Source organism: Erinaceus europaeus, chromosome 11 (genome assembly GCF_950295315.1).
Source record: "Erinaceus europaeus chromosome 11, mEriEur2.1, whole genome shotgun sequence".
Lineage (NCBI taxonomy): Eukaryota > Metazoa > Chordata > Mammalia > Eulipotyphla > Erinaceidae > Erinaceus > Erinaceus europaeus.
Genome location: NC_080172.1, coordinates 116,805,043 through 116,826,842, shown reverse-complemented (window position 1 = coordinate 116,826,842; position 21,800 = coordinate 116,805,043). Strand labels below are relative to the sequence as shown.

At 53.7% G+C, this 21,800-nt stretch overlaps 2 protein-coding genes across 2 annotated transcripts in view; both read right to left on the bottom strand.

Moving 5' to 3' along the window:
• IGSF21 (immunoglobin superfamily member 21) overlaps positions 1-18,196 on the bottom strand; it is an 84,047-nt gene extending 65,851 nt beyond the window's left edge. Inside the window, exon 1 of the mRNA XM_060202395.1 lies at positions 18,122-18,196. Within this exon, the coding sequence (XP_060058378.1) occupies positions 18,122-18,196 (75 nt within the window). The remainder of the gene's footprint in view (positions 1-18,121) is intronic.
• A 27-nt stretch (positions 18,197-18,223) lies between these two features.
• On the bottom strand, positions 18,224-20,929 carry LOC132541487 (serine/threonine-protein kinase PAK 4-like). Its single transcript, XM_060202394.1, has 4 exons — positions 20,878-20,929; positions 20,165-20,309; positions 18,859-19,331; positions 18,224-18,276 (listed from the first exon to the last, which is right to left on the bottom strand). Exons 1-4 carry the CDS (start codon positions 20,927-20,929, stop codon positions 18,245-18,247), a joined length of 702 nt encoding a protein of 233 aa, XP_060058377.1. The 3' UTR covers positions 18,224-18,244.
• Between the last annotated feature and the right edge of the window lie 871 nt (positions 20,930-21,800).

Sequence of the window (21,800 nt, the reverse complement as noted above, 5' to 3'; positions counted from 1 at the left end):
CTCTTATCCTATGGTTTTGTTAATGCCTCCTTTCGTAAATAAAAGAAGAAAGAAAGAAAGAAAGAAAGAAAGAAAGAAAGAAAGAAAGGAAGGAAGGAAGAAAGAAAAAAAGGAAAAAAGGGTGAAAGTGTCCACCAGGAATAGCAGAGTTGTGCAGGCACCAAGCCCTCAAAGTAAGCCTAGCAGTAATGAAGGGGTGGTGGTGGTGGTGTACCTGGTTAAGTGCACATAGTACTAAGTGCAAGAACCCGCACAAGGATCTGGGTTCGAGGCCCCCAGTTCCCCACCAGCATGGGAACGCTTTACAAACAGTGAAGCAGGTCTGCAGGTGTCTATCTTTCTTTCTCCCTCTCTGTCTTCCCCTCCTCTCTCAGTTTATCCCTGTACTATCCAATAAAATGAGGAAAAAAAAATGGGGAGCCACCAGAGGCAGTAGATTTAAAGTGCCTGAACTGAGCTCCAGTGGTAACCCTGGAGGTAATAATAATAATAGTAATAATAATAATAATAAATAACAATAATAACAACAATAATAAGATTTTTAGAAGAGTTAAAAAATCCCAGGGGATCAGGCTGTCCCTGAGCCACTTGGTGGTACCCTATCTGGAGCCAGCATCAGCGGCAGGGCAGCCAGCAGGGCCGGTGGAGGGGCTGTGTAGACAGATGGCATGCTGGTAAAGGCACCAGCATTCTCCTGTCTTGCTGGGAGCATTTTACAGAATAAGCCAGGGGAGAAATTGCTCAAGTATTTGTCACAGCCATTTCAGCAAAGCCATGAATGTGTAAGTGTCTTGTGAATTTGCACTGACCAAATCAGTCCTTATCAAAGTCTATTTGAACAGTTTAGGTGGATGAAAAAAGGGGGGGCTTTGGAGGGAGACAGAGGGGTATAAGGAAAGTCACCTTGGCCACCAGTGGAGCAGGTGAAGCTGTCCCAAGACACAGGGCTCTGCACTCAGAAATAGTCGCTCTGCACAAGCTGGCAGTTCCCAGCTGAAGGAGTCTTGCACATCCAGATTTATGTTTTTTAAAAAATATAATTTTATTATATTTATTTATTTATTGGATAGAAATCAGAAATCGAGAAGGGAAGGAGAGGTAGAGAAGGAGACAGAAACAGCGGCAGCACTGCTTCACCACTTCCAAACTTTCCCCCTGCAGGTGGCGACTGGGGGCTCAAACCTGGATCCTTGTGTATTGTCACCTGTGTGCTCAACCAAGTGAGCCACCACTCAGCCCCCATGCACAATCAGCTTTCAAATGAAGGCTTAAGATCTGGCAGTGCAAAAACCTGGAAGCATCCAGGTGTCCAACAACAGATGAGTGGCTGAGCAAGTTGTGGTCTAGATACACAGTGGAATACTACTCAGCTATTAAAAATGGTGACTTCACCGTTTTCAGCCGATCTTGGTATATATACTAATCAGCTATGAAAATTGGTGACTCCACCGTTTTCAGCCGATATTGGATGGACCTTGAAAAATTCATGTTGAGTGAAATAAGTCAGAAACAAAAGGATGAATATGGGATGATCTCACTCTCAGGCAGAAGCTGAAAAACAAGATCAGAAGAGAAAACACAAGTAGAACCTGAACTGGAATTGGCGTATCGCACCAAAGTCAAAGACTCTGGGGTGGGGCGGGGGGAGAGTACAGATCCAAGAAGGATGGCAGAGGACCTAGTGGGGGTTGTATTGTTATATGGAAAACTGGGAAATGTTATGCATGTACAAACTATTGTATTTACTGTCGACTGTCAAACATTAATTCCCCAATAAAGAAATTAAAAAGAAAAAGATTGGGCAGTCCAGTGGGCAAATGTGTGGGCATTCTCCCTCTGGGGGTAGACCGTCCTGGGTAGAAATGCCAGTACCGGTTCGAGAACAGCACCTGCCTTTCCTCTTGGGACCCTCTGGGCTCTGTTAATTGGTTCCTAGACTAATGTCCGCAGTGAAGAATCACAGGAGGCTTGTCCAGACTGCATGTGGTGAGAGCGGGTGAGGGTGGCAAGACATACCAAAAGGACCTGCACAGAGAAAACTGTCTCTGCTAGGCACGGGTGGCAAACCCTCGGAGGGAACTCTGCCACTGTGAGCTCCTGGCAAAGTCATCAGTCACCAAGAAGAACCAGGGACCGGACAGGGGACTCTAGAAGGGGAGGGACTCACTGCCAAGGTCAAGACCAGCAGAGGGGAGTGCAGGTGTGCATGGGCTGTGGAGTGGGGCACCCGGTTAAGGGCACATAGTACTAAGCACAAGGACCCAAGCAAGGTACCAGGTTCAAGCCCCTGGCTCCCAACCTGCAGAGGGGACACTTCATAAGTCATGAAAGCAAAGCAGGTCTGCAGGTGTCTCTCTCTCTCCCTCCTCTTTCAATTTCTCTCGCCTATCCAACAAAATGGGGAAAAAAATGTCTCCCAGGAGCAGTGGATTTGTAGGGCAGGCAATGAGCCCCAATGATAATACTGGAGGCAGAGAGAGAGAGAGAGAGAGAGAGAGAGAGAGAGAGAGATTCTGCTGCAAATGGACTTCTCTCAAAGTCATTTATCTTCAAATTCCTATAACAAGGTAATGTCAGCTCCTCTGCCTTCCTCAGGCTCTTTCTTTCTTTCTTTCTTTCTTTCTTTCTTTCTTTCTTTCTTTCTTTCTTTCTTTTGGTTCAGAGAGATGTACTATCCAGCACAGAGGAGGCACAGGGCTTCCTTCACAAGGGACCCAAGCGACAGAGAGGTGGTTACACTCCTCTGCCCTGCACCACAGTGCCATCAGGCAGGTCTCTGCAGAGCCCACTCCCCAGAGCAGGGGTGGTCCTGTTGCCTGCAAAGTAGGTAGGCTGACCTATCCCCTCGAAGCCCTGCTGCTCGGTTCTTAGACTAATGTCTGTGGCGTGGAATGCAGAGACTTGCTCAGCTTACAGGGAGGTGTGCATTCTTCGCTGAAGCAAAGCCAGGCGGGATAGGGATGGAGAGAGAAAAACACACACACACAGTTTCCTGCTCTCCCTAGTCTCCTAGTGGGTCCAGGTTGGGATGAATGTTCCAAGGCGCATATGTGCTGAGGCACACTGGCTTCTCAGGCCCCTGGACCCCTCCAGAATGACCCATTTTAGTCACCCTACTCTCGTGAGTGTGACTACACTCTATGCCCAGAAACCAGGGGGAAGGGGATATACCCATATTGGTCCTGTTGAGAGGTATCCTGGCATCTGGTTTGTCTGTTTTTCCAGTGAGCTGAGGAAGGAGCAGGAGATGGGGGTGCTTCTTGGCTGTTCACCGAATTCTGAGGCCCTGATATGTTTCCCCACGTCTCTGTAGCACCTTTAGGGCCCTCCATAGGCGGCAGTGGGGCCCCTGTCTCTATGTGGCCCACACCAGCACTGGCTCCCCCGGTGGGAGCCTCATCTCGTGGGGCTGCACCACCCGTCCTGTTCCCATGCTCTGCAGTTGTAACACGGGGTGACCGGTCGTGTGTCCTCTTCTCCAGGGCCCTGTGGACCCTAAGTGCTTCTCAACCCTGGAGAGGCTGGGCGCTCCATCACATGTGGAGCTGACATGGTACATGGAGTTCTCCAGGGCTATTGCTGGGCTTGGCACCAGTACTATGAATCCACCATTCCTGGTGGCCATTGTTTTTCCATTTCACTGGACAGGACAGAAAGAAACAGAGAGGAGGGGGAGAGATAGACAGACACCTGCAGACCTGCTTCACCACTTATGAAGTGTCCCCCACTTCAGGTGGGGAGCCTGGGACTCAAACTCAGATCCTCAAAGGGGTCCTTGTGCTTAACCAGGCAGCAGCCACTCTTGACACACCTACTATGTTCCCAGCACTGTGCAGAGGGATCCTTCTCCTTCTCAGTGTGTGACTTATGCCTCCCTGCCCCTGTGCCATGGTGAACCACCATCTTCCACTGGAGGAACGGAGGCTGAAAGAAGTATATATACCCTGGACAAGAGGTGGAGAGACAGAGCCCAAAGCTCAGAAGGGCCCCATTCCTTCCCCCAAGGAATCTGGGTACTTCGGCTCCCTTGATCTTGGCTCAGGTCTCAGGCCCTTGCCTTCACGGACAGGCCCTACTCCAGGCCGTGCAGCCTCGGCAGGACCAGGGTCAGGCCAGCTCTTCCTGCTGAGTCTGGAAGGTCTGGGAGAGGGAGGAAGCCGGTCTTTAGACCAGGGCATGGCCCTCCAGGCCATAGTTTCTGTGGGTCCCCCAGGGCACTAATTTACAACCCCAGGGAGCTCCAACAAGTTTCCAGATTCAAGGGGCCCAAAAGAACCACATTCATCCTCCTGGGTCACAATTCTGGGAATGGCAGTCCTCTCTCCTCACCTGCTCTCCACAGCTCACCTCCTGACCCCGGGCTCATTCCAGGCTACTCACACCAGCATGCAGGCCTCTGCTAGTCCGTCTCACCTCATTCCTAATGTCTGTAAGTACCTTATGCTTGAATGCCTCTCTGTGTCCTGACATCACACATCTAGACAGGATCCCGGTCCCTCCTCCAGGCCTTTGTAGCTGCTGTTCCCCCTGCCTTCTGTCTCCCTCCAGATGTCCTTTCCAAACTCAGCATATTCCTGGGACACTGCGCTTCATCCCCAAGAAGTTAATCAATCAGTCAGTCACACCACAGCACTGTTAAGCTCTGGCTTATTGTGGAGCGAGGGGTTGAAGTCAGAATCCCAGAGATACCAGTACGACAGTATTTTGTATAACCATTATGCTATTTCTCCAACCCACCCCAAAGATTTATTCTTGGTACCCCTAAATTGGAAATTTGTTAGGCATACTTTTTTTTTTCTTTTTAAACCAGAGCAGGGCTCATCTCTGTTTATAGTGGTGCTGGAGATGAGGCTGGCTCCTGGAAGCCTCGGGCAGATATAGCACCACCTAGCAATGCTATCTCCCCATCTCTAGGCATGATGTTTATTATTATTATTGTTGTTGTTGTTGTTTTCAATGGAACGTATGTTTTTCAGGATTTCTAGCACATCAGAAACTCCTTGAGAGAGCTCGACTGGCAAAAGAAGGCCGGGTCAACTGCTCAGTGAGTGGACTTGACTGGAGGCTGTGACTAAGCTTCAAAGTCAGCATCCAAGACACACAGAAGCCACGGTGCATTCACACAGCCTCTGGAGAGCCTTCATGCTAGCTGCCCCTCCTAGGGCACAGGGGGGAGGAGGATCCCACGGCAGGCCAAGAGCTCTCAGCTAAACTTGCCGTTCAGCTCTGACTGAGAGACCAGGCCACTACCCAGCCATAGACGATGTTCTATTGGCTTCTGCCTTTTTCCTTTGATTGATAAAAGCTTACAAAGTAAGCGCTCTACCACCAGCCTGGCCCCAAAGACTGTCTTCCTTCCTCCCTTCCTTCCTTCCTTTCTTCCTTCCTTCCTTCCTTTCTTTCTTTCTCTCTCTCTTCCTTCCTTTCTTTTTTTTTTAATTGAGAGAAGCTTGCAGGAAAGTAAGCCCCACCTTAGGGGTTCCAGGACTGGGGGAAATACAGGCTCTATAGAGGAAGCGGGAGGTTCCTGCTGTCTTAGGGTTTAAAAAGACTATAGAGAGTTATTGCTATAATCACATTATCGGGCAATTGGGTTAAGTTTGAAAAATCCCTTTGTTAGGATTTGCTGTATCATACCATAATTTATGTATCACCATAATTTATGTCCTTTGACATTATTTGCATATAGCTGTGCCACCGGTTGCTTCTGTTCTCCCTGGTCTAAGCTTTTAAGAGAGTCAACATAGCAAAGACAGGTGGCGGGTAGATAGCATAATGATTATGCAAACAGATTCTCATGCCTGAGGTCCCAAAGTCCCAGGTTCAATCCCCTGCAACACCATAAGCCAGAGGTGAACAATTGCTCTGGTTAAAAAAAAAAGAAAGACTCAGCCTATGTATTAAAAAGACTCAGTCTATGATTTAAAAAGTTTGAGACATTCAATCAAAAGTTCCCCTCTCATATTAATTAAATAGTGACTTATCTGACTATACATTAATAGGAGTGTACATGAACACCATCCCAACCACCAAAAGACTATGTCCCATCCCATTACCCACCCCACCCCACCCCCTGCCCCGTGAAGCTGAACATCCACCCTCACCCTCACCCTCACCCTCACCCTCACCCTCACCCTCACCCTCACCCCAGGGTTTTTACTTTGGTGTCCAAGGACTTCCATTCCCAATGCCCTGCGTTTACAGAAGATAAAGAAACCGTGACTCCGGGGGAGGCACTGAGTCCTTGCAGCATGGCCGTGCTGCGACCCAAACCCAGCTCCAATGGGAACCAAGAGTCCTTCATACCAGGGGACTGACCCGCAGACACAGCAGCTGAGGAAGGTGGGTTTGCCCAACAGGCCATTGGCAAGTGTCCATCAGCCCTCCCAGGAGGACTCTGACAGGTCAGTTTGCTGACTTCTTTTTTTAATTAAAAAAATGTATTATCTTTATTTATTTATTTGATAGAGACAGCCAGAAATTGAGAAGGAAGGGGATGATAGACAGACAGAGAGACACCTGCAGCCCTGCTTCACCACTCGCAAAGCTTTCCCCCGCAGGTGGGGACCGTGGGCTCGAACCCGAGTCCTTGCACATTGTAACATGTGCACTCAACTAGGTGCGCCACCACCTGGTTAGGATGCAGGACAGATCTGTGTGGTGATTAGTTGGAGAGTCCTTCTCTGCCGCAGGAGGAGAAAGACAAGAGAGCACATGTTGGCCCGCTCGTGAATAAAGATTAAACTGCATTCTCTGGTCGTCTCTGTTACCCGCCCGTGAAGACAGCCCGGTTATAACAACATATGGCACCCAACATGGGGCATGACCTGCCCATCCCCAAGATAAGTAACAATTTGGCTACCTATGCACAATGGCCTTCTCTTCTGCTTGTGAAGAGATCTCCAAAGGCCTCTGTCCTTTCTTCACGAGACTGTTTTGCTGTTTCTGGAACATTTATCTCTGGACCACTCTGTGGTTTCCACCCAACGCCAGCCCGCAGGAGCCCAACGCCAGCCCGCATGAGCAGGCTTTCCGCCGGGTGGCGTGGGGCATTGGGTGCGGGCTCCCTCCACACTGCTCGGCCGCCGAGAGCAGGGCAGCAGGCATGGCGGGCAGGGCTGCAGCCCATCCTGGCTGTCACCCCGGGGCACCTCGGCCCGCGCCTTTTGCAAGGCCAGCCCACCCGCCCTCCTGCTATGAAGTCTGGACAGATCCTGGACCCCCTGGAGACCGCGGGCTCCCTGCCGAAACTGGGCCCCCTGGCCGAGATCCCCAACTCAGCTCTGAAGTCAGAAAAGCTAGAATACACAGAGATTCCTGCAGAGATCGCGACCTACAATTCCTGGAGCTGAAGTTGCGCAAGAAGCCACCGCTGGACAACGCACTCCCCGAATGGCTAAGACAGTATAGATCTAAACTCGTGTTTAAAATGACATGTCTTAGTAACAAAAGTTTTCCTCCTTGTGTATTAAAGACCATGTTTACGTATGTGTTTAAAGTTTGGTAAACATTAACTTTAAGATTAAAAATGTAAATTTAAGGTTATATTCTTACCAAACAGAGTTAAATGAAAAAGGTTTTCAACATAGTTCTCATAAAGGTAAAATTAACTTACATTTAAAGTCTGAGTTAAAAATTAGTTAAAAATCAATATATTTTAACTAAGTTAGTCTAAAAAAAAAAAAACCCTGCACACACCTAGGGTGTCTCTCCATCTTCAATGGGTGTAACAAAAGGTTAAATAGACTTGTTGGTATGTAAAACTCTCAAATCCTTCTCAATTAGAAATGGTAGAGTACACAATGGTTATGCTAATGATTCTCATGCCTTAGGTTTTTTTTTCCCATGGTTCTTCTGTTTACCTTTCCACATTTTATTGTTTAAACTTTAAACAACCTTAAAATCTTACTAAAAAAGACTTCCAATTGTAATAGAGTTATCAGTTGTGGTAAACTTCTAGCCTGCTACAAGTTTTGTTTCATAAGTAAGTAAATTGCAGCTGTCAAGTTCTCTACAGAAAAGTGGAATTTCAACAGCTGATCTTCCTCATACAACGTTCCACCCCCTGGCATTCTTCAGCGGACATCTGCTTTGGACTGGCATTTCTATCGGACTCACTGGTACACCTCTTGGACACTTTACACAACTCTATAGCAGCTTCCCTTTATGCTGCTAGGTTTCTCAAAGACTGACTGCAGCCACTGCCTTGGGACTCTAGGCCATACCCCCGCCCCCCATGCTAGGTAATGCCTACAGGAAAAAAAATGCCCGTCAAGAGACAAAAGCCCCCAGAGGCAGCAAAGGTTCTTTAGCTGATAAAGCTTTGCCCACAGAGGCAAAAAACACCCCCCTCAGGCCTTCCCTTGGCAGCACGCTGGTTCTTGTTGCTCACTTACATGTTCCTCCATGTTTGTGCCAGTTTCTTTTTAAAAAATGCCTGTACGATATAGGTTTCTGTTCACCCCACACTCCTGATACTGTGGTCATTTAGTTAAAAACAGAAGGGGGAATTGTTGCTGTGCTTCACATTGGTTTGGTCTCACTGCCCCCACTGGGAGACTGTGGTTTGGCCCTTGCTAGTTTTCACGCTTCTCCCTTCTCCCCGCCCCCTACCCTACGTACTTCCTGGGTTCCTGCCGCAGCCACCAGAGGAGAAGGGTGCAGGACAGATCTGTGTGGTGATTAGTTTAGGAGTCCCTCTCTGCCACCGGAGGAGAAAGACAAGAGAGCACATGTTTGCCCTCTCGTGAATAAAGATTAAACTGCGTTCTCAGCTCAGACGTGTGTCTCTGGTCGTCTCTGTTACCCGCCCGTGAAGCCAGCCCGGTTATAACAACACCGGGTCCTTGCACATTGTAACATGTGCACTCAACTAGGTGCGCCACCACCTGGTTACAGTTTGCTGGTTTCTAGAGTGGGACTATTTCTGCTATGACCAATTTCAAGCCACCAACAGAGTAAACGGGGAGGAGACAGGCCAATCAGTGTTGGGGTGAGACCCCAGCTCTGCCCCTTCAGTATCAGTATGAGCCTCCCCAACAAGCCTCACCCCCCACCCGGGGGATTCTGGGAGGCTTTAACATGACACCGTGTGTAGACATGGTTGGCGCATGGCAGTGTCCTGGTACACCTGATTCACATGTCTTCCTTCCATTCCTCTCCCCTCTTTCCCTCCCTTACTTTCTCTTTACCTTCTGCAACAGCAGACCCCCTCACATTCTTTTCACCTATCAAGGGAAGACCCCTGACCCCACCTAGGAGACCCCAGAGGGAACCAGGAGCACTTTGGTCTTTCAATCTGCTTCTGTTCCTGGCTCACGCCCCAGACAGCAGCCCCAATGCCCTTGTGAGTGATGGTGGGCCCAGCTGGACAGTGAATGTCCCCTCACACTAGAAAGGGTGTCTAGAGATGACCAAGCAAGGACAGGGAACCAACACAGGGCCCCTGTGTCTGCACAGAAGCTCAAATTCAGGAGAGACATGGTCCATTCACTTGGTAGACAGCTCAGAGCCGGCAGGGCCTGCAGTGCAAGGGTGCCCACCTTCAAGGGGTCACTGGTCAGCAGAATAACCAACCCACATCTCCAACCTCAGAAGAGGGTCATTTTAACAGAGCATCGGCCAAAGCGCCACTACCAGAATGGTAAGGAAACACCAGAATCAGTGGAGGAAGGGGATTGAGATAAAAAATGTGTGGGGGAGGGGCAAATATTTGGGGGGAGCAGCCAGGCAGCGGTGCCCCCAGTTAAATGCACATAGTACTAAGAGCAAGTGAGGGCACCAGTATCTGTTTTCCAGCCCCCAGATCCCTACCTGCAGGGAGGACACTTCTCAAACAATGAAGCAGGTCTGCAGGTGTCTTTTTCTCTCCCTATCCCCCTCCTCTCTCAATTTCTCTCTGTCCTATTCTATAAAATGAACAAATAAATTGAGAATTAAGGAGCAGTGGATTCAGAGTGCCAGCCCTGAGCCCCAGTGATAACCCTGGAGGCAAAGAAGAAAAAAAAATGGAGGGAGGTTTGCTGGAGTCTAGAGCTGTGTTAGCTGAAGGCAGATGTCTGATCTCAGAGCCAAGAAAGGGCGGGAGCAGAGTGGGGGTTGGGGAGGCAGAGGAGGTGAAGCTGAGGCCAGAGAGACAGCAGGCTCTGGCCTTCCAGCCGTGTGACCGCCAGCACTCGGATTCTAGCCTGCAGAGGGGCTGCGAACACACATCTGTCCTGCAGTGGAGGCTGGGAAGGTCACCTCGGCCCATGGCTATAACGGCACCCAGCTCACTGTGCATGTGCTTTAGATAAAGACGATGGGGCTGTGGGCCCCTGGGAAGCTGGCCTGTCTCCTCCGACATCCCCGGTGATGAATGAAGCTGGGGGCGCAGAGGGTGGGGAGGAGAGACAGCCTGGGCCTGAAGTCACCCAGCCCAGGCCCCTGGGGAGCCTCTCTCTCCCCGCCATCTTTTCATTGCCCTGAACTCCAGCTCTCTTGGTGTGTTTGGTGGGCACAGAGCAGCTGCCCTGTGCTATGCCGACTAGATGGAACGATGGGTGTGGAGGCGTCAAGTGGCACCAGAGGGCAGAGAACTAGGACACCCAGGGCCAGAGACTCGACCACCCTGGTTTCTAAGAGTCTTCAGAAAGACCGACTACAGAGTCCCAGGAGCAGAATTCTGCTAGTGGGGGCTGATCTACTAGCCCAAAGTTTTTGTTGTTGCCTCTGGGGTTATCGCTGGGGCTCGGTTCCTGCACCACGAATCCTCTGCTCCCGGAGGCTTTTCTTTCTATGTTGTTGGACAGGATAGAGAGAAATTGAGAGAGAAGGGGGGGATAGAGAGATAAATAGACAGAGACCTGCAGACCTCATTTCCTGCTTGTGAAGCACCCTTTCAACAAGTGGGCAGAGGGGGCTTGAACTCAGATCCTGTTTGGATCCTTGTGCTTAGGACTGTGTGTGCTTTACCAGGTGCCCCACCTCCCACGCCCCTCCCTAATCTTCCTGTCACAAGTCTACACAGCATCAGGCCTCCTCTAAACAAAGGCTCACAGCTAACGGCCTAAGGTGGTCTATTCACTTTCCTGAGCAGTCTGGTGGGGAACTGGAGAGCACAGCAGGACAGGCAGGGCCCTGCCTTCATGGGGCTTCTAGGCAGCCAGAAGGGAGGGTGAGAGCCTCAAGGCAAGCCTGACGCCACCCCCTGAAAATCACTGAAGGAAACAGCTTGGGTCCTGGCTTACAGTGATTGGAGCGGAGATGCCCCAGGCTGCCAGGGAAGCCGGGCAGCAGGTGAGCAGATTGGTCACCCTCAGTCTCAGTCTATGGGCCAGAAACCATCCTCCAGGCCAGCTCTTCCTCCCCCCAAGGAAGAGCATCAAGTTTCAAGTGAGGTCTTCTTCTATCTCCAAATTTGGAGAGAGGCAGAAAGAATTTGAAAGAAAAGAGGGAGATTAGAGGGAGAAAGAGAGATACATGCAGACCTGCTTCACTGCTTGTGAAGCTTCCTCCCTGCAGACGTGGACCTGGCAGCCTTGAATTGGGGCAACTGTACATGATGACGTGTGCATTGAAGCCACTACACTGCCCATAAGGTCTATGGCAACAGAAGCCATCTCTGGACAAGCAAGATAAAAAATTAAGAAAGGGAGTCAGGCGGTAGCTCAGCGGGTTAAGCGCATGTGGCACAAAGCGCAGGGACTGGCATAAGGATCCTGGTTTGAGCCCCCGGCTCCCCACCTGCAGGGGAGTCGCTTCACAGGTGGTGAAGCAGGTCTGCAGGTGTCTGTCTTTCTCTCCCCCTCTCTGTCTTCCCCTCCTCTCTTCATTTCCCTGTGTCCTATCCAACAATGACATCAATAATAACTACAACAATAAAAAAACAAGGGCAACAAAAGGGAATAAATAAATATTTAAAAATTTTTAATAAAGAAAGAAAGGAAAATGGAACAAGTGGCTGAATGCAAAGGCAGACTGAGGCCCCAGCTCAGGTCTAACCACGGTCAATACTGGTGACCATCAGATCCCTCAGGGCTGAGATCTTCACATGAGGACTCCTCCCAGCCGGTCACCGCCTGGGAAGTCAGTCAGACTCCTTACCAGCCCTGGGAGACTGGGAACACACATCTATATGGGGAAACCCCATTAGCAAGAGATCTCAAGGTTTTAAATCATTACTATTGAGTTAATAATGATGAACAAGATTGTAAGATCACAGAGGTACAATTCCACACAGTTCCCACCACTGGAGTTCCATGTACACTCCCCTCCATGGGAAGCTTTATTCTTTATCTCTCTGGGAGTATGGACCAGAATTATTTGTGGGGAGCAGAAGGTGGGAGTTCTGGCTTCTGTAATGGCTTCTCCACTGGACACGGATCCACACCCCCAGCCTGTTTCTGTCTTTCTATCTTTCCTAGTGGGGCAGGGCTCTGTGGAGGTGAGGTACAGGGACACACTGTTGAGGTCGTCTGCCCAGGGAGGTCAGGATGGTACCATGGTGGCATCTGCGACTTGGTATCGGGAAGGCGGGAAGGGTTTTCTCAACAGTCTGCTAAGTTCTTAGACTCCAGGGAGAGTGTGCTAGAAGGGCTCTTCTTGCAGGTGTCTTACCTGAGTGTCCCTCCTACCAAGAGGCTAGGAAATCGGGGCCGGTGCTTTATTCCCCAAAACAAACACAGCAAGTTGTCAAAAGATACAGACCTGGCTGGTGAACAAGCAGAGACCATCTTGGAGGGACAGAGTCAGAATGGGGACAGAGTCAGAATGAAACTGCAGGTCACACAAGGTCTATCCTTTCTTTCTTGTTATTAAGTTTTTATTATATGTATTTATTGGATAGAGACAGCCAGAAATTGAAATGGAAGGGGTTTATAGAGAGGGAGAGAGACAGAGAGACACCGGCAGCCCTGCCTCACCACTCACAAAGCTTTACCCCAGCAGGTGAGGACGGGGGACTTGAACCTGGCTCCTTGTACATTGTAACATGTGTGCTCGACCTGATGCACCACCAGCTGACCCCAAGTCTACCTTTTTCTGCTCCTCAGTTCACTGCCAGATCCAAACACACACACTATTTATTTGCTCCAGGCACTAACCTTGGGCAATAGGTCTTTTTTTTTTATTGTTATAGTTATTATTGATGGTGTTGTTGGATAGGACAGAGAGAAATGGAGAGAGGAGGGGAAGACAGAGAGGAGGAGAGAAAGACAGGCACCTGCAGACCTGCTTCACCGCCTGTGAAGCGACTCCCCTGCAGGTGGGGAGCCGGGGGCTCGAACCGGGATCCTTATGCCGGTCCTTGCGCTTTGTGCCACCTGCGCTTAACCCACTGCACTACAGCCTGACTCCCGAGCAGTAGGTCTTGATGGACATGGACCCCTCTGCTAGTGGACCTCCTTGAGACCACAAAGGGAGGGTCTCACCACACACCCCTTCCCGATCCGGCCCCTTCCCAGTATCCTCCTTTTGAAATCATACCCCTCTCAGCCCGTGATATCATGTGTCTCACCACCACTGACATTTATTTCAAACGGGAGGCTTCGCATGTTCTCACAGATGGTACAAGCTGCTGTGTCTCTCTCCTAGTGACGAAAGAATAAATGCTTTCTTCTCTCCTCTGGGAGCCACGGTGGCTCTGGATTGCTTCAGACATGGGTTTGAAACTGTCAGTCCTTCCACTTGAGAAAAGAAAAAAAAAATCCTGAGCCTCATTCATCATCGAAGCCACAATAGAGACAATAAGAAAGAAGAAAGAGAAAGAAAGATGCAGGGCTTCTTTCTCTGCGTAGGCAAAATGTGGCTAATGACCCCGTCTCGAGGGGTGCTGAGAGCATCTGATGCTTGCGGGGCAGTTCAGTGGGATCTGTGAGGTGTCCCTCCTGCCCCCAGACTTGGGGAGACAGGCTGGACCGGAGCAGGTCCCAGCCCGCAGCCCCCGGTGTGCCTGCAGATTGCCTCCCGGCACAGTTCCCTTCTTTCACGGTCTCTGAATTGTTAATGCCCTCCCTGTACTTCAAGGTCTAGCTCAGGTTCTCCCTAACATTCCCGGTAATCACTCTTCCCCCAAGAACTTCCCTGGAAGAGACATCGATCCACTTGGCATCACGGAGCAGGTATCGAAAGATTTCCACCTGGGCTGTCATTCATCTGTTTCCAGGACCTGCCTGGTCTCTCACCTTCTGGGATGACGGTCAGGGACACGGATGGAGGGCTTTCTCTGTTCAGATGCCTGCCCACAACGGACGTTCACCCATCCTCTGGATGGTGACCAGGACTAGCAGGGACTTTCCCTGTCCCATTCGCGAAGGTGAAGGCACTGGCTGATTCTATCTCTGAGGATTTGGGAGGGAGGCAAACAGAGGGGACTGAGTACACCCACCTGCCCACGTGGCTGGAACAGAGGCAGTGGATGGTGTCCATTGTTTCAGAGAGTCACATAGCTCTGCCTCTCAGTCTCTGCCCGGCAATAGCCAATGAGGAGACTTTAAGTGAGTCACTGAAGCCCTCTGAACCTCAGCTTCCTCATCTGAAAAGTGGGGTCCTGGGCCAGGCGGTAGCACACACGGTTGAGCACACATGGCAAAGTACAAGGACCGAGGTTCGAGCCCCCCCCCCCCCGTCCCCACCTGCAGGGGGAAAGCTTCATAAGTGGTGAAACAGGGCTGCAGGTACCTCTCTGTCTCTCTCCCTCTCTATCTCCCTTTTCCTCTTGATGTCTGGCTGTCTCTATTCAATGAATAAAGATAATTAAAAAATTAAAAATGTGGGCTTGTTTCCTTTTCAGGATGATCACGAGGGCTGAGCTGAGCACAGGAAGGCACGGAGAGCAACGCCTAGTATAGGACAGCTCAGTCAGGGTCAGAGGCACGACTCCACCCCTCTCTAAGTCTCCAGGGATCAGCTCTCCACTAAGCTGTGGACTAGACAGACAGAGGTGCCACTGGGGTGTTCAGGGTCACGTTCCAGAGATGAACACCATGCCTGAAGCACTCTGTAGGCCAAGCACTTGTTCATGCAGGAGGGAGGGTATCTTGAGTGGCTGCTTTGCAGCTGAGGTACAAAGGGGCAAAGCCAGCTTGCAGACTGCCCTTGCCAGGCATCCACAGAGACCCATGCAGCCCTGCTGGACCTAGCCAATCTCCTCTCTGTCCAGCAGCCTCTCTGGAAGTCACTGGCATATCCAGAACCTTGAACTCGTCACTAAACAATTCCACCTGCTCCCCCATCTCCCTGTCCCCTAACTGTAGCAAAGTCCTAGGGCCTGCAAACCATGTCAGTCATCTTTGGTACCCTGCTCAGGCTTGGCCCCAAGTCCTGCCCAAGGGACTCCAAGTGGGGACAGTGGAAGGGAAGAAAGGGGGTGCTGGGCCAGCCCCTCCCAAGTGGGGACAATGGAAGGGCCACACACGCCAGAAGGCTGGTCAGAGGGCTGGTGCCCCCCCGGACCTCAGTTTCCGACTCTGTGAAAAGAGAAGCTGAAACAAACGGTTTGCAGCCGGCTGGACACACAGCAGCAGAACAACAGACTTGCGGCCACTGAAAACACACAGCCCACCTTGTCAGAAGAGAGGACAAGCTTCAGGTCATTCCCCTAGCTCAGTGTGGAGTCTCTCGGCCCCGGTGAGCCACGCGTGAGCAGTTTTCACTTTGTGCCTCGCTTCTTGCCCGAGGCATTGGGATTTTAGAGGCGTGGTAATCAGCATCCATTCTAAAAGAGACCCCATCTTGCTTATAAATTATACGTGCGTGAGTTTCAGAAGCACTGAAGTGAATGAGGGAGGGCATGTCCAGCTCTGACATTCCCTGCACTTAAAGAAAAAAGTTGCACTGCTTTAAGCTCTGGAAAACACTCTGCTCTGCACCGGGGTAGCAAGAGTGTGCAGTCTGTGAGTGAGGAAGCAGGCCAGGAAACCCCAGGCGCTGGGGTGTGCGGGGTGGGGGGCGGCTAAGGGCATCAAGCCCTCCCTCTGGCTCCTGTGTATGCAGCCCCCTGATCCCCAAGCCTGTCTCTGCAGCCGTGCACGCCCACTTGGAATCACCCCCCTACACACACACACACACACACACACACACACACACACACCCATCCACCTGCTCAGGCCCCGCACAGAGAGAACTGACAAGACTGTGGGTGGAGCCTTTGGCTCCCCCTAAGGGGACCTGCCCAGCCACTACCAACCCACCCTCCCCTTCCCTCTACTCCTCACCCAGGAAGCCCCCTCTCTCCCTGGCTTTGCAGAGACACAAATGCAGAGTCCTACCCAGGAGCTCCCAGAAGAGCTAAAAATGGCTCAGGGCACTTCTGGGTAACCTGGGAGACCAGTGAGGGATGATGAGACATGGTGAGACCAGTGGGGCGTTGGGGAGTTAGAAACTGGGGGTAGGGAGAAGAGGGGAGGGGCTGAACCTCAGGTCCAGTCAACCCTTTGTGTCCTGGGCACCTTCCGCGGGCACAGATTCCCCTTCTCCCTAGTCGATCCTCTTCCTCTGAGACCCACCGGGGCCAAACAGGCAAAGGATCCCTCGACCGGCCCTCATAGCAACTCCTAGAGCCCCACAACTGGCAGGCACATTTCTGAACCCAGGCCCTGGATTCCACCATTTCTGCACTCAGACCCGTGGCAGGTGGGTCTGTGAACCCTACTGCAGGTGCACTGTTCTAGATGGCTATCAGGAAGGGCGCCCTCCTTGGGCACAGACAGCATCCTGCATCCTGGTCAACTCAGCAACGCCTCCCCCCCAGAGGGCACAGGCTTAGGGTTGGGGGACCCCACCTTTTTGTGCTCTGCAGAAGGGAGAGGCCTCCCCAGCTGCCCTGAGCCCCCACCTGTGCCCCAGCGATTGAAAGTTTCCCCTCCCCAGGCAGGGTCCAGGCTGGTCCTTTCTGGTCACCAGAATGCAGAGGCCCCACAGGCTTCCTGGCCCAGGTGTGCTCCCAGGACAGACAGACAGATGTGGGCCACAGATAAGTGCAGGAAGTGGTCAGGTCCACGGAGAAGGCGGGGGGGGGGTTTTCCGCACTACTACTTTTCCCACCAGCTTTTGCCCTCTGGGCAGGGCACTGAGAAAGGTGCCCCTTTCTGATGCAGCAGCCCCAGCCTCTGCCCCTGCCCCGAGTCAGGACCTGCCCTCCTACCTCCAGCCTCTGTCTCTCAGGGCACCCAAGGGAGTAAACCCTCACCCCCCAAAAGTTGGGAGAGTTTAGGATCCACTTTAGAAAGTCTCCAGCCACCAGGGCCGCTGGGGGAGGGGTGGTGGTGGTTGGGGGTCAGGTGCAGACCTTGGGACCCCTTCTGGGTTCCACAATCCCTCCCCTGCTCTGCCAGCTGGGCACCATTTAAGTGCAAATCCTGTAGTTCCTCCCACCAGAGGCCCAGCAGACCCTGTGCTCTCCAAGCCCCTGGCAGTAAAGGGTGTGTGTCTGGGGGGCTGGGGGGGGGGCTTTGAGTTTTTTAGAGGGTCACCACCTTCTGAAGGCAGACAGTCTTGGGACAGTCCAGGCACCTTCTGGTAAGGACAAGACCGGAGGCAGCCAGCAGAGTTGGTCTACCCTGTGGGGCCATGAACAGAGACCCTGCTGGTGGATGGCAGGACTGCTTGCGGGCATCCCCTCCACCAGCAGCCCCAGCTCCCCCGGGCGGGGCCGGGACTCCAGCGGGCTGGTTCTGGGCACCCAGATTTAGAGCTCAGTTTTAGGGCTTGCTGCTGGGCAAGGAGATGGGACTAGACCTCCCTTGCGAGCCTCCCTCCCTCCCTCCAGGCTGGTCGCAGGACAGTTTTGGCCCTCGCCACCATTTAAGACCCACCAGAGGGCGGCGCCCTGGAGCCAGCACCTCTGCCTACAACTCCGGACCCTGGAGCTTTGGGGAGGGACCCTGTTTGTCCTGTCATCCTTCTCCCAGCTGGCTGAGCTGAGCCCGAGTCATTTAGCGGGATCACACGTGGGGGCTGTTGACACCTCCTCCGCCTGCCGGAGTCCAAACCTCCCAGAGGCGCACACAATCCCGGCGTGGAGCCGCACTTCTCCGGGCGCTGCACCTGCACGCAGCGCAGGCCCGCGCACCTCGCCCCTGCACGGCCACACCGAGGAGCCCCGCACCCTTGGGACCCGTGTGGATCACCACACCTCACTCACACGCAGCATCACACACTCCGCGGGCACACTTGACACCCTCTCCCCGAAAAGCTGCCACCTCCCAGCCCCCGCCATGCTCCTGACAGTCTGGCTCGCTCACATACCTCCAGGGAAGCGACACACTCAGCTGGTGGCTCGCTCCTGCACCGTGCACCCTGTGAGACAGACAGACGCCGCACTGGCATCTCCACACACACAGTGCGCCCGCCCCGCGCACTGATCCACAGCTCCTTCTCGGACCCCCGCACATGGGCAGGCGATAATGACACACATGTACACGCGCCTTGGCACCGACCCCCACTCTCTGTGGTCCTCTCCCTGGTCAAGCCAACCAGCACGGCGCCAACCCCCGCCCCCCCCCCCAGCGCTGGGACAGGTGCTTACAGCCGCGCCTCTCCGACCAGAGAGCCGGCCCGCATCTCTCCAAGCCTCCAAGCGCCTCCCTGAACCTCCCCACACCTCCCTGCACCTCCCCAAGCCTCCCCAAGCCTCCCAAACCTCCCCAAGCCTCCCAAACCTCCCCAAGCCCCCCAAGCCTCCCCAAGCCTCCCTAAACCTCCCCAAGCCCCCCCTAAACATCTCCAAGCCTCCCCAAGCCTCCCCAAGCATCTCCAAGCCTCCCCAAGCCTCCCCAGATCTCCCCGAGCCCCCCCCCCCCAGCCTCCCCGCGCCTTTCCCCTCCTCTCGGGCGCCCCTGGACCTCCTCCTCCCGGGCTCCGCGGGCGCCGCGCACTCACCGCGCACCAGGTCCAGGACGGCGGCGAGCAGCAGGCAGGTGCAGCCTCGGGGGCCGGGGGCGGCGCGCATGGTGCCCGGAGCTGGCGGCGCTGGCGGGGCGGCGGGGGCGGCGGCCGAGGGGCCCCTCGCCATGGGCTCATCCGCTCCGGCCGCCGGCCCCGGCGGGGAAGAGCAGTGCGGGGCGAGGCGGGGGCGCCCCCATGCCGCGGCGGCCGGGCTCCTCGGGGCTCGGCTGTGCGGGGCGCCGCGACCCCCGCGCTCCGGCGTCCCCGGGGCGGCTCCGACTGGGGCTCCGGCTCCGGTTCCTGAAGCCGCGGCGGCCCCCGGAGCCGGCTGGGCGGCTGCTCGCGAGTTTGGAGGCGAACCGCGCTCTGTGGCTGCGCGGGGCTCTGGGCTGCGGGCGAGCGCCCCCTCCCCGCGCCCTCCCTCGTCCCTCCCCCTCTCCCCGCCCTCCGCGCCCGCCCGCTCGGCGCTGTATTATACAGACTTCGCCTTAATCCTTTCTGGGCTGTTTGGCTCTCGTCAGCTAAGCCGATTTATTGCAGGGAGAAGGAAAGCCCCCCCTCCCGCTCCTCACTGCCCCCCAGGACCCCCTCCTCCTCTCTCCCAACTAGATGCATTGCTCCCTTTGCTTTCTAAGCACCTCCTCCAGCTGACCTAGCACCCCCGCTCCCCGCAGCAAACAAGTTCCATCAGATTCCCTCCATCTGACCCCACCTCAGGGTCACCCCCTCCCCGCCGCCAGCCCCCACCCATGGAGAGAAGCAGGCTCTGGTGAGAAAGGTGTCTCCCTCAGAGCAGGGCAGGGAGGGTGTGGCCCCCGGAGTAGGGTCTGGCCACCTCTCAATCCGTGCCCTTCCTGGCAAGGACTGGGGGCATCTCTGTTCTGTGTTCTGCCTCTTCCGAATCATGACTGCCCTCTCCCAGGAAGCCAGGGAAATGGGATTTGTTTTGTCCTCTCTTCCAGGAAGAGCCACATCCTTGGATCCAGCCAGGCAGGCACCGGTAAGCGTGTTGGGTCTCCTGGCAGGAACCCCACATATACGCCTTTTTGGCACCCCTGGCACTTTCTTCTTCCCAGGTCTCAAGAGTGGGGGGAGGGTGGTACTTGTACCTTACACACCACCATCACCACCACCACCACCACCACCACGTCTCAGGTCTGGCTGTGGACTGTGATGTCTCCCAGGATGGGACTGTGCTGGGGGTGAGTGAGATGGAAGAGTTCCCAACACTGAGCCTCCTGCCAGAGACTCTGGAGACTGGCAAGCTGAAGCCCAGAAACGGGAACACTGAGAGGGGCACAGAGCGGGGTGCAGAGCTGGGCTGAGAAAGAGCGCTCTGGGAAGGTCAAAGCTGGTCGTCTCTTCTTCCTCCTCTTCCTCCGACAGCCTCTGGAGACAAGCCCCAGCTTTCCGTGGGTGTCTGCAGCAGCTGTCGCTCTCTTCAGCTAGATGGGCAATGGGTCCATACACAGCTCGGTCCCAGAGGAGGGTGCAGGGAGGGAGGGGGCAGCGCACCTGCCTCTTGGGGAGCCCTGTGCAGAGGTGACCTGCCCGGCCTCGCTGCCTGGTTCCCTGGCAGCTCTGCAGGAAGAGTGATTTGCATTGATGAAGATCTGAAAACATACACATTCACCTGACAGTCTTTAGAATGATCCTCTCAGTAAAATAATAATAATGATCATAATAAACCTTCCAAATAGGTGTTTGATTACAGTTTGTCCCTATGTGAGTTTTTTTTTTTTTTTTTTTGAATCAGACTAATTGGCTGTCAGGCTGATTGGGTTGGCTTTGGCATGAATGCCGGTGTCTCAGACCCTTTCTTCTCCCTTTGATGGTGGCTCTTGGCTTCCCCATTCACACACACTCACCTTGGTGTCCCCTCAGCCCAGGTGCAGATTAGCCTGAGGTCACCTCACCCCCACTCCTTCAGTCAGAGACACCATCTCTGACTGTCCCCTCTCTGCCCCTTCCTTTCTCTACCTCGCACCCGGAAGAGAAACGAGCAGAGCTTACCTTCATCCTGGATGCTTAGTCCTTTGGCCCACAGGCACCATTCTCTGGTCATTCTTGCTCTGTGGACCTAGTTGCCAATGACAGCCAGGCAAGTAGACAGGCAACAGTTCTCCAGGTGGAACCCAGACAGGTAAGACTTCCTGTCGGTGCTCACTAATAAGGTGGGCCTGGGATTCCAAGCAGACACACACACACACACACACACACACACACACCCCTCTTGGCCCTTGGCCCTGGTCTGTACCATCCTGAAAGGACGCTTCTGTAAATACCAGGAAGGGGCTAGAGAGGTGTCTCCAGGACCTCATCTGTGAGTGACAGCTGGTGAGAAGTCAGTGAGGAAGACACGGGGTGAAATAGCCCAGGTTTAGCCTGGGGTGGCTGGGGACCTCACTCAGCCCAGCGGAGGCATCTGTGGTCTGTTTCAGCATCACCCAGACAAGAAACAAGCACAGCCTGACACAGAGTCGACCTCGATGAATGTTTACTGGGTGCGTGGATGCATATGGGGAGGGCGAGTGGCTGGGCTCTCTCTGCCATCCCTCAGCCCTGAGCATGAAGCCGGCTCTGGGCAGGTGCCAGGGAGACAGTCTGTGACAGCAAGCCTTTCCAAACACCCCTCGCTGGGCTGCGTGCTCAGAGAGAGGACATCCTGCCCAGGTGCACAGCTGGCTTCCCGCAGAGGCTCACTGCCACGTGTCTGGTGTCTGTCTATTACCATATGGAAATTGTCCCAGAGATGGGGATCCTGCTTCCTCCACACCTCCTCTTCTGGGGAGGGGGGTGTCCACTCCTCCCGCTCCTGTTCCCTCAGTGACAGCTTCTAAGCTCTCCTTCTGCTCCAGTGAAAGGCATGCGGGCCGCACCAGAGGCAGTTAGCACAGAGTGACACAGCTAAAGGGAAAGTCTGCCAGGGTGACCAC

Bases quoted from the DNA above. Each gene is read 5' to 3' on its own strand.
- LOC132541487 (XM_060202394.1), bottom strand. From the start codon at position 20,929: ATGACCAGAGAATGGTGCCTGTGGGCCAAAGGACTAAGCATCCAGGAT. The intron at 19,332-20,164 runs GTGCCCCTCTCA...TGTATAATACAG, and splicing joins CCAGCTCTGCACCCCGCTCT to CGCCGAGCGGGCGGGCGCGG. The intron at 18,277-18,858 runs GTGAGTGCGCGG...TCTGTCTCACAG, and splicing joins CGTCCTGGACCTGGTGCGCG to GGTGCACGGTGCAGGAGCGA.